This window comes from Lipotes vexillifer, unplaced genomic scaffold (assembly GCF_000442215.2).
Source record: "Lipotes vexillifer unplaced genomic scaffold, Lipotes_vexillifer_v1.1 scaffold477, whole genome shotgun sequence".
NCBI classification, from domain to species: Eukaryota; Metazoa; Chordata; class Mammalia; order Artiodactyla; family Lipotidae; genus Lipotes; species Lipotes vexillifer.
In genome coordinates this window covers 3,576,711-3,589,106 of record NW_006770652.1, presented here as the reverse complement: position 1 = coordinate 3,589,106, position 12,396 = coordinate 3,576,711, and the positions used below count along the sequence as shown (strand labels likewise).

Sequence of the window (12,396 nt, the reverse complement as noted above, 5' to 3'; positions counted from 1 at the left end):
CGTACCGCAAAAAAAAAAAGAAAAAAAGAAAACAAACAGATATCTAGGTTGTAGGCTTAAGAAAAAAAGAAGAAAAGAAAAGGAAGAAATTAAGATACCCTAGTACCACTTGCGCCAGGACAGGATAGGGATTGCTGATGGCCTACCTCCCAGTTACTGCCCCCATCCTGCCTACTCCTGACTTCCACTCTCCCAAAACACTGCAGCTGTAGCAAACTGCAACCTCGGGAGAGCCATCCTAGAGACAGAGGGAGCCCTGCCCACCGCATCCCAGCACAGCAGCCACCTTTGTTCTGAGCGCCTGACTTCCTGTACCATATACACTGTGGTTACTTGACCTTTTAGGGCTTTTTTTCTTTGTAGCCATGTGGTTACTTGACCTTTTAGGGCTGTGGTTACTTGACCTTTTAGGGCTCCTAAAGGTCTAAAAAGGTCAAGGGTCAAGGGTTACTTGACCTTTTAGGGCTTTTTTTCTTTGTAGCATAAGCATCTCAATCAGTGAGACAGAGCTGGAAGGTCATACACTCTACAATGCCTCTGAAACCAAAGCTAATAAATAGCTGAAAAATGGGTGAATGGTGGGAAAGAAAGACTCTGCGTGTGTCTATGTGAGATTTTAAGCTAATGGGAAGATCATTGTAAATAGAATTCCAACAGGACAAAATCCTATCCAACAGGAAATTGTAAATAGTCCTAAGAAATAGCAAAGAACATAAACTGTTTGCAGAAAAAACTGAGGGATGACATCATCACCTCTAAAAGGACTCGGTGTCTGAAAAAAAAATAAACTGACCCATGAAGCAAAGAGATAACAGGAGCATATCTGGAATGTGTGATTCTTTGACCCATATTTTCATAGAAAGTTAAAAAAAAAAAAAGGATTTCAAGCATGATTCTAAAAGGGAGGAGGGAAAAACCAAACAAACCAAGTGAACATGCAGCTTCTAATCTAGTGGAGTGACAGGTAATAAACCAATAAGCAACACAGTATATAATACAGTGGCATGTAATAATAAGCACTCTAAAGAAAATGAAGTGATGGAATGCTTTTTTACATGGGATAGTAAGGAAAGGCCTTTATGAGGAGATGGTATTTGACAAAGATCTGAATGGAGTGAGGACACAAAGAGTGTGGCTATCTAGGGAGAAGAGTATTCTAGGCAAAGGAAATAGCATATGCAAAGGTCCTGAGGCAGGCACATGCTTGGGGAGCTCCCAAGAGAGCAGAAAGGCAAGCGTGACTCAAGAGGTGTAAGTAAAAAGGGTAGGAAATGAGATCAGAGAAGTAGGCAGGGGCCGGATCATACAGAGTCTTGTAGGCATGATGAGGAGTTTGGATTTTGTTTAAGATTAGCCGTAAGCCACTGGAGAGAGTTGAACGGTGAAGTGACATTATCTGACTTATGTGTAGAAGGATTGAGAGGGTGAGAATGAAAGCACGGAGAGTTGTTGGGTGACAATCATCTAGATATGAGATGATGGTGCCTTAGCCTGGGTAGTAAGGTAAGAAGACACTGTATTTGAAGGGAGACGTTATAATAGCCTTGTTGTCAGGTTGGTCACAAGGTGTGAGAGAAAGAGGAAGCATGGAAGTATTTGTTCTGAGCAACTTGGGAGAATGGTATCACCATTCACTGAGGGGAGCGTCATTCAGGAAGGAGCCATTGGGGGAGGGGAGGTGTTGAAAAGTTTGGTCTTGACTGGTTAAGAAGAAGAGAGATATATATATATATATATATATATATATATATATATATATATATGTAATGGAATATTACTCAGTCATAAAAAAGAAAGAAATAATGCTATTTGCAACAACATGGATGGACCTAGAGATTGTCATACTAAGTGAAGTAAGTCAGACAGAGAAAGACAAATATCATGTGATATCACTTATATGTGGAATCTAAAAAGTAATACAACTGAATCTATATACAAAACAGAAACAGACTCACAGACATAGATAACAAACAAAGGTGGGGGGAGGGATAAATTAGGAGTATGGGATTAACAGATACAATTACTATACACAAAATAGATAAGCAGCAAGGATTTACTGTATAGCACAGGGAGCTACATTCAACATCTTACAATGGAAAATAATCTGAAAAAAACATATATATAACTGAATCACTTTGCTGTACACCTGAAACTAACACAATATTGTAAGTCAACTATGCTTCAATAAAAAATTTTGGTCTTGGACATGTTAATTTTGAAATACAAATTAGACATCCAAATTCAGCAGGCAGTAGCAATGAGATTTTATAGTGGAACATTAATAAAAACAGTGACTACAGCAAGTATTTCCACGACGGGTTCGAGGGCCTGTGTGGGGACAGCAGCAGGATACACTAGGAGCCACCTCGCAGGCAAGGAGAACCGAAGGTGAAATGGTGGCCAGAAGTTCAGAGGCCCTCGTGCAGTGGTGTCGGACACGGCGTCAGCCAGGTGACAGTGACAGCATTTGGGCAGGTAAGGGAAGGGGATTTCTCAATTGGGTACAAATAACTCCAGTGTCACATTTGTTTTCACCCTGTCTATAGATTCTGAGACCGAGGGTGTGAGGCAAAAATAAATCACTTAGGGCTTCCCTGGTGGCATAGTGGTCGGGAGTCCCCCTGCCGATGCAGGGGACACGGGTTCGTGCCCCGGTCCGGGAAGATCCCACATGCCGCGGAGCGGCTGGGCCCGTGAGCCGTGAGATGCCCGCGTACCGCAAAAAAAAAAAAAAATCACTTAATATTTCTAAGCCTCTTATTTTTATCTGTAAAGTAAGGAAGATAGACTAATAATACTAATAAGAACAAATAATTATTGAATATTTTTCTATATGCTGGACCCTGTACTAATTATTTTACAAGGACTGTCTCCTTTAAATGTCACAATAACCCAGAAGACAGATGTCATTTTACAGACAAGGAAACTGAGATTTAAAGAAGTCAAGGGACTCTCCCAGGGTCACATAGCTTGTAAGCAGTTAACGGACAGAGACCAGGATTGAAATCCAGTCTGACTCTAGAGCCTGCTAAACAGTTTGACACTCAGCTCTCATGCCCTCTTAACATAGGACAAAAATGCCACCTCACATAGGTGTTACATATGACAAGGCACTCCTGAGAAGCACCGGCATGTTTAATTCAGGGTGCCTAAGGTAGTAGTAGCTGGCCAGCATCAAATGGTGTGGTGGGCTGAACGGTGCCCTTCTGTCCCCACTGCCTCCTCCCCATGACCATTAGGATGTCCATGTCCTAATCTCTGGAACCTATGGCTGCTGCATTATATGGCTAAAGGGATTTTGCAGATGTGATGAGACTGGGGATCTTGAGATGGGGAGATTGTCCTGGATTATCCAAGTGGTCCTGAGGGCAATGTGAAGATGGAAGTAGAGGAAGATTGAGATTAAAAGATGCTATGCTGGCATAAAAAGAAACGAAATTGAGCTATTTGTAATGAGGTGGATGGACCTAGAGTCTGTCATACAGGGTGAAATAAGTCAGAAAGAGAAAGACAAATACCGTATGCTAACACATATATATGGAATTTAAGAAAAAAAATGTCATGAAGAACCTTGGGGTAAGACAGGAATAAAGACACAGACCTACTAGAGAATGGACTTGAGGATGTGAGGAGGGGGAAGGGTAAGCTGTGACAAAGCGAGAGAGAGGCATGGACATATATACACTACCAAACGTAAGGTAGATAGCTGGTGGGAGGCAGCCGCATGGCACAGGGAGATCAGCTCGGTGCTTTGTGACCTCCTGGAGGGGTGGGATGGGGAAGGTGGGAGGGAGGGAGATGCAAGAGGGAAGAGATATGGGAACGTATGTATATGTATGACTGATTCACTTTGTTATAAAGCAGAAACCGACACACCATTGTAAAGCAATTATACTCCAATAAAGATGTAAAAAAAAAAAACTGGTACAAAGCGACAGCAAAATAAAAAAATAAATAAATTTTTAAAAAGATACTATGCTGGGACTTCCCTGGCGATTCAGTGGTTAAGACTTTGCCTTCCAATGCAGTGGGTGCAAGTTCGATCCCTGCTTGGGGAGCTAAGATCCCACATGCCTTGCGGCCAAAAAACCAAAACACAAAACAGAAGCAATATTGTAATAAATTCAATAAAGACTTTAAAAATGGTCCACATCAAATAAATCTTTTTTAAAAAAAATAAAGATGCTATGCTGCTGGCTTTGAAGATGAAGGAAAGGTCCATGAGCCACGAAATGCAAGAAGGGACTTGCCTGATGGTCCAGTGGTAAAGGATCCGCCTTCCAATGCAGGGGACGCACGTTTGATCCCTGGTCGGGGAACTAAGATCCCACATGCCGCGGGGCAACTAAGCCTGAGCGCCACAACTACTGAGCTCGCGCACTTCAACAAGAGAGCCCGCGTGCTGCAAACTACCGGGCCCACGTGCCCTGGAGCCCACGCACCACAATTAGAGAAGAGAAAACACTGTGCACCACAACTAGAGAGAAACCCAAGTGTCGCGACGAAGAGACCACGCCACAAGGAAAGATCCCACATGCCTCAACGAAGATCCCACGTACTGCAACTAAGACCCAATGCGGGGGCTTCCCTGGTGGCGCAGTGGTTAAGAACCTGCCTGCCAATGCAGGGGACACGGGTTCGAGCCCTGGTCCGGGAAGATTCCCACATGCCGCGGAGCAACTAAGCCCGTGTGCCACAACTACTGAGCTCACGTGTTGCAACTACTGAAGCCCACACACCTAGAGCCCGTGCTCCGAAACAAGAGAAGCCACCACAATGGGAAGCCTGCTCACCGCAACTAGAGAAAGTCTGCGCGCAGCAACAAAGACCCAACGCAGCCAAAAATAAAAATAAATAAAAATTAAATAAATTTTAAAAACACAATCAATTAAAAAAAAAGACCCAAAGCAGCCAAAAAAGAATACAGCTCTAGGAGCTGGAAAAGGCAAGGAAACAGATTCTCCCCAAGAGCCTCCAGAAATGAACAGCCCTGCTGACACCTTGGCTTAGCCCACTGAAACCAATTTTGGACCTCCGGCCTCCAGAACTATGAGAGAATAGATCTGTGCTGTTTTTAAGCTGCCAAATTGGTGGTAATTTGTTACAGCAGCCATAGGAAACTGATAGAACGGGGGAGCGTGGCAGGCATGGCAGCTACTGGCGCAGGTGATGTAGAATTGGTGAGGTGGTGAAAGTCCCTGGACGTCTTCAAGGGTAGGACAGTCTGTGAGAAAATGCTAAGAAGTAGCCTCAAGCTTGGGATGGATGTAATTTCTAACCAGCTCTTAGAAGGCTGTGCTTCCAGAAATGTCAGGAACTGGTTTCCCGCCATGAAAAGGTATGTTGAATCAAAGCAAGTTGTGCACTGCCCAGACTTTCTTTAAGGTTAAGGACTGACACACCTGCACCAGGTGAGATTGGATCCCAGGCTTTGGGGCTGAGGAATGGCACCTTGGCTTGGAACCCAGGACCGTGCCTTGTACGTAAAGGGGCTCCGGTAAAATTGTCCTTTGTTTTCTCCTGGACAGTGTGGCTCAAAAACAAGAAACACATAGACATACAAATACAGTCTCTTTCTAGATTTCTAAACAAAGCCCTGGGGAAAAAATTCCTACCCAAACTTAAAGGATTAAAGAAAGTAATGACACATAGGGAGTGGTTCTGATTCTAAGGAAATTCATGTTGTTTTTCATGCATATCCAGACTCATGAGCATTCTGCCCATAGAAGGAAAAAAAGTCAGCATTAGCAAGAACAAGTTACCACTGTGCCTGATTTATCGCTGGCTCTGGGGTAACTGCAAACATATTCCGTAATAATTTCATTTTAATCAACCATTGTGTGACTAATTTAAATACCAATACACTACCTTTTGTTTGGAATTAAATTAAATTAATTATTAATTAAGTTATTTATTATTTTTGGCTACGTTGGGTCTTCGTTGCTGCGTGCGGGCTTTCTCTAGTTGCGGCGAGCAGGGGCTACTCTTCGTTGCAGTGCGCGGGCTTCTCACTGCGGTGGCTTCCTTTGCTGCGGAGCACGGGCTCTAGGCACACGGGCTCTAGCGTGCAGGCTCAGTAGTTGTGGCGCACGGGCTTAGTTGCTCCGCGGCATGTGGGATCTTCCCAGACCAGGGATCAAATCCATGTACCCTGCATTGGCAGGCGGATACTTAAACACTGCACCACCAGGGAAGTCCCTACACTGCCATTTTCAACAGGACTATCTAAATTTCCTAAAGTTGTTACCTGTAAAGGCTGCTTGCCAAACACTGGGAGTATTGCTGATTTGCTCCCAAGGAAAGCATCATTCACAGAATGACATTGTGTCATTTCAGAACTCCAAGGTTTTTAGAAAGCTTCAAGTACACTTGGTTTGAGTGACATTGAACCTAATGGGTTTTGGTACACAGTTATTAGAATTCACAAATTCAACGTCAGATACGTCATTTTGATTATTAATTTTTTCCTGATTATTAAAAACAGTGCATGTCATTGTAGAAAATTTAGGAATGCAGAAAAGTGTATAATAGGAAAATACAAATCAGCCATAACAGAACCACCTGGATACAGAACTATTAGCATCTTACTGAATTTTTTAATATATTTTATTTCAAGACAATTTTTAAACATTTATATACTAATGTGTGTGTGTGTTTTCTTTTTACAACATTCAGAACATACTGAAAAACTACACCCTGAATTTGTATTGTATCAAAAACATTCTCCCAGGTCATTAGATATTCTTGAAAAAAATCTGAGTTTACTGGTTGTATCACATGGATTTACCATACTTATTAATGATTTTACATTATTGGATTTTAGATTGTTTTTCCAAGATTCAATTATGAGTCTTGTACTTAAATATTTATGACAACTTCTAATCATTTCACTAGCTAAATTCTTAGAATTACTGGGTTAGAGGATAGTAATTTTTAAAGGTCCTGATACAGAAAGGTAATAACAGTTTATATTTCCACCAAACTTATACCCATTCTGAGTATTATCTTGTTTACATTAAAAACTAAGACTCAAGAACAAACAGAAAGACTCCAACAGTCATAAACATGCACATGTCAGATCGTAAGTGAATCTACCTTGCCTGAACAGACAATTGGAATTTCTAGCAGAGTTTCACATTTACAGGCAGTTTTTAAAAAGCAGTGTTTTCCTTCTTACTTCTTTTCTGGTGTGTGTGTGTGTGTGTGTGTGTGTGTGTGTGTGTGTGTGTTTCCAATGAGCGTCTATAACTTTTAGAATCAGGAAAACAAATCCTAAGTTAAAAACCTGAGGATACTCAATAGTTGTACAAAGACTTGTTAATTAGTACAAATATTTATGCACATCTTTCAGTAATAGAACACAATCAGAATATTTGCTTTCCTTACCTGTCAAATGGGATCCAGTGAAAGAAAGACTCTATTTTGTGTGTTTGTTATTTTTGTTTGTTTAGTTTACCAGAAGGATTTTTAACAGAAAGAAAACAATGCAACTGGAACAGTTGAAAGAGGCACTGCCTTAGACAGTGTTGCTTGAGTTTCTTTGCTCAGAATGGAAGGGAAAATGATCTTTTTCTATTCAAAATCCCAAAAGATTCCTTAACCCCTCCACCTGCCCCTACCTTTTCTACCATCTCTTTTCTCCTCTACCCATCAGACTTTTGAAAGTTGTCTACACTTACCGGAAGGCTTCGCTTCCTCAGCCTCCCCTTCAGTTCACAGTTGCAGCATAGCTCTGTCCCAACCATTCCGCTAAAACATGATTTTCAAGAGCAGTCAGTGACTTTCTACTGAGAAATCCATTGATTACATTTTGTCCTTATTTTAGTGGATCTTTCTGCTGAATGTATTGCTGGAGACTACTTTTTCCTTAAAATTCTCAACCCTTGGCTTTGGTGACACCACATTTCCCTGAGACTTCTTAAGCCCTTCTAATCCTTTCTTCTTGGCCACCTTCCTAACCACTGCCCACTCCATAGGTCTCGATATTCTCTCATTTTCCCACTAGCTCTCTTCTCTTTTTTGCTCTACGTGTCCTCCCTGGCAGACCTCACACACTCTTACAGTTGTGACAGATACCTGAATGTCAAGTCTCCCAAACCGATACCTCCCTAAAGCCTCAGACACACAAATCTGTCTGTTCAACTTATCCATTAAAATCTACCACAACAGACACTGCCAGTGAATTGACTGAAATCGGTCTTTGACTGACGTTTCCTCCTTTGTTAATCATATTGCTTTCTTTCACTTACCTTCATATTTTGATTTTCCCTTGCTCAATTTTTGATAATATGCCTGGGTGATTAGTCAGGATGATTTCTCAACATCATAAAATGATGTGGAAAAATACACATATTTGGTGTATGTGGTGTCCCAGTTTTCAGCGATACAATAATCATTTTTCATTAGGAAGATATACTTTTTCAAAGACTTGTGCAAAAACATATCAGGTTGCCTTTTGGTGCAATAAGCAGGAATTTATTAAAGTGAAATATAAAGGCATGCTTGTGCTCATGTGCCTCTGACCAACATATCTTATTCAGGTTGGGTGGGGATTGGCTGTGTTTTCTAACTCAAGGAATGGACTTCTTATGAAAGGTCATCTGTCTAATGCATCCAGCCTTGCCAACTAAAAGTGCTAGCCATCTTATTTCTGTCTCTTTGAAGCACTCCAGCATACATAGCTGTAAGAGCTGATAAGATATTCCATGCTCTAAGACTCCAGTAGGATAAAAACTCCCCTCCCTTCAGAACTGCTTTAAAAATTCTGACCTGCGAGAAAAAGAAGAAAATATCCTGGGCAATAGTAAATTCAACATCATGTAAGGTCTGAATGTTAATAATTCAATTTAATTATTTGCATATATTTAGCACATCATTTGACGACTTTCACATGCCTGCTACAGAATGCAGCATCCTTTTGCTTTAAAGCCAAGATACATTTGGATGTCTGTAGGCCTACTCTTCACTTTTAGGAGGAAGGAGATTCTTTAGAATCCGCTCTATTCATGTGTTTGTAATAAACCATCTTTCCTAGTCTTCCTTTTATAGCCTATTAACATAAATGACCCCCACCCTTCATTACTATCCCCCTTCTAGGAGACATGTAGAGTTCCTCTCTTGAGTGAAGATCTCTAAGTTGGGGATTGACATTATTATGCATTTGGCAATGTTATTCATTCAGTCAGTCAATAAATGTTTTTGAACACTTGCTATGTTTCAGGCATTGTTCTGAGAACTTCAGATATGGCCTTGAGACAAAGACATGAGGTCTGTTCTCATAGACGTTAAATTTCTGGGGGAGGGGTATGATTTCAGTCAATTAAAAAATTGAGTGAATAAGATAATTTCAGGTATTGCTATGAAGAATATATAGCCCAGTAATGTGCTAGACAGTGTGGCAGCAGGGCGGCTGCTTCAGATCTGATGCCAAGGGAAGGCTCTCTGAGCAGGGGGCCTACAAAGGTAAGCCACCCCTCACTCCCAGCCTGGTCTGACAAGGAGGGATTGAGAAAAACTAGCTGAACTTCCCTATGAAATACACTAAAAGCTTTCCCAGTGACAGTGGGGATGGGAAGTAATCTTAGGGAGATTCTTTGATGTGAACTGATTTTTTTCCTTCTCTTCCCACTTCGTCTGACTGGAGCCAGGACAGATGTCAGAGTCCTGGATTTCAGGAAGCAGGCACAGTGTATTTGTTTCCTAAGGCTGCCATCATAAATTACGACAAGCTGGAACAACGGAAATTTATTCTCTCACAGTTCTGAAGGCTAGAAGTCCAAAATCAAGTTGTTAGCAGGGCCATGTTCCCTCCAAAGACTGTAGGGAAGGACTCTTCTTTGCTTCTTCATAGATTTTGGTGGTTGCCAGCAATCCTTGGTGTTCCCCTTGGCTTGCGGAAGCATGACTTTAATCTCTGCCGCAGTTTTCACATAGCCTTCTCCCCTTTATCTCCTCTGTGTCTGTTTTTATTAAAAAATAAATATTTTTAATAAAAATTTCCCTCTTTTTATAGATACTGGTCATTGGATTTAGGAGGACCTACCCTAACCCAATAGGATGTCATCTTAAATTGATCACATCTGCAAAACCCTACTCCAAATAACGTCATATTCACAGGTTCTGGGTAGACATGAATTGGGGAGGAGGGGAGAATATTCAACCCGCAGCGGAGTCAGCTGGAACTGTCATCAGTGGGAGGAAACATACCCCAGTAACTTGATGTCATCCAGGGACTAAAGAAGGAAAACTGCGGGGACCGCCTGAGAAGCATGGTCTGTGGAGTCTTGGAACAATGTTATTTGGTATATAATTTTAACTTTGCTTCCAGTGTCATCAATCCCTTCTGTCATCCTCAAGAATTGAGTTAGGTGTGGCTGGGTCTTCGGGCCTCGGCGGGCGGGCGCCGGGGCTTCACCTCCAAGGTGGGTCCCCGGGTAGAGGCCAGAGCATCTAGGCGGGTGCTGAAGGGCGGCGGGAGGTGGTGTGGGCACCACACGTGACCCACACCCTCCGCCTTATCCCCGCCCCCGCCCCCCCCCCCCCCCCCTTCAGCCATAGTCCATTAAACAGTGAAATGCAGTAGGATGGGGAGCTATGGGGCAGGGCAGCCAGTGGGAGACAGGACAAATGCCCCAGTCTCTCTAGATCTTGGAAGTTGTCCTCACTGCCCCCCCCAGGGAAGTGGGCCAGATCCTGGAGCCGCTAGCGCTTGCGGACTGCGGCAGCCGAGAGACCGTAGCACGGCCGGAGAAAGCCATCGCGTTCGCCTGCAGGCTCTGCGCTGTGGACACGGACGGGGTGGAGCCCGTGCAGTCAGTCCTGGAGGATGGATGTCTGTGCTTAAGATCCGACAATGTGGCAGAAGGCAACTGTGCTGCGGAACTGCTACAAAACTCCCGTCGAGATGTGGAGGAGTATTTTTGTGGCCCCCCAGGTCGTATGTCTTGGCCAAAGCTAGATGAAAAAGAGCCCCTCTCACACTGCTGAAGACCTATTCTGCGAAGGGGCGCCCTACGAACACGTGGAAGGGCAACGACTATTTTGTTGTTATGAACACAAGTGTTCCCGCTCTCTTCAGTCACCTGAAAAAAGTGATGGTTAGGGATCTTTTAGTAACTAACTCTTCTGAAGACAGAATTGGGAAAGATCTAGCTAAAACAAGGCAAAGAGCCCCTGATGCCAATGGAAGTAGAAGGTATTGCCAGTTTCCAAGAAAATGGATCAAGTGTTTACTCACAGGCTGTTCAGTATGGAAGGCTTTATCTCCTCCCCAAAAGACAGTCTAGCAAATGGCACTTAAGTGAATTTTTCTACTCATGTAACTGTTAGACATTGCATCTGATCACTATGTGACAACCCGAGTTGTCCCTTTCAGTTGCTGTTTCCATCGACTTGAGCAGCCTTTTATCTTTACTGAACACACTAAATTTGTTCCTGGGTACCCACTGTATGCCAAGCAGAGGGCTGACTTTCTGCTAAGGTTAAAGGAGTAAGGAGACAGCTTTGGGAGGTGATGTGTATGTTTACGGCCTTCATGGTTGTGATTTCATGCGTGCGTACTTAACCCCAAACTCACTGACTTGTATACATTAAATAAGTACAGCTATTTACAGGTCAACTATATTTCAGTAAAATGGTTTAAAAAAAAAAAAAGAATTGAGTTAAATTTGTTAAACCGCCAAAGCCTCTTAGGAGTTGTTTCAGGAGGTGGCTCAGAGTAGTTGAGTCCATGATTAAGCAAAGTGGGTGAGGAGATCACAGCAGCCCAGAGAGGCAATTGCCACACAGCGGGTTGATCAGCAGTCTCGACCTGAGATGACAACGAAAACCAGGACTACCTGGGTGTCCTCAGAAATGTTTGGTGACAAAATCTTTAATGATGCAGGCTTCATTCACCCAGCCAACAACATTCCTCAAATATCTGCCATATGCCAAGTACCTTGTTGGTGTTGGGAAAAATGCTCAGCAACAGGAAGCTGGTCCCTGCTCTTGAGAATTTCACTGTCATCAAGGAGGGTGAGAATTTGAAAGATGGTGTTATTTGGATACAAAGGAAAATGTGACCCCAGGAAGCTGAATTGAGGACATGACTTACACTGATTATAAAGTGAGGGACAGCACAACAAATGTTTGCTGATTGCCTCCCACGTGCCAGGCACTGTGCTGGGTACCAGCATCCAGAAGCAGCATCCTCCCTGCTCCCCTTCCTTTAGTTTCTCCTTCGCTGTTACATGGAATCTTTAGACACAACAAATCTATAAGACACTGATGTCCCTATGACCTTCCCAAAATAATTCCTTTTTGTGTGCTTCATTTGGAAATAGCCCTGTAATAGTATCAAATACCAAACACTTGGTCACTCAGCATTCCAGCCTGAAAAACCCAAATCAATGTCCC

The 12,396-nt window shown here is 42.8% G+C and overlaps 1 protein-coding gene across 1 annotated transcript; it reads left to right on the top strand.

Annotated features, from left to right (window-relative positions):
• Positions 1–2,393: 2,393 nt before the first annotated feature.
• On the top strand, positions 2,394–10,986 carry LOC103085736 (glutamyl-tRNA(Gln) amidotransferase subunit C, mitochondrial-like). The gene is made up of 4 exons (XM_007446308.1): positions 2,394–2,475; positions 5,283–5,338; positions 10,368–10,453; positions 10,677–10,986. The coding sequence occupies exons 1-4, from the start codon at positions 2,394–2,396 to the stop codon at positions 10,984–10,986; spliced, it is 534 nt and encodes a 177-aa protein (XP_007446370.1).
• The last annotated feature ends 1,410 nt before the right edge of the window (positions 10,987–12,396 follow it).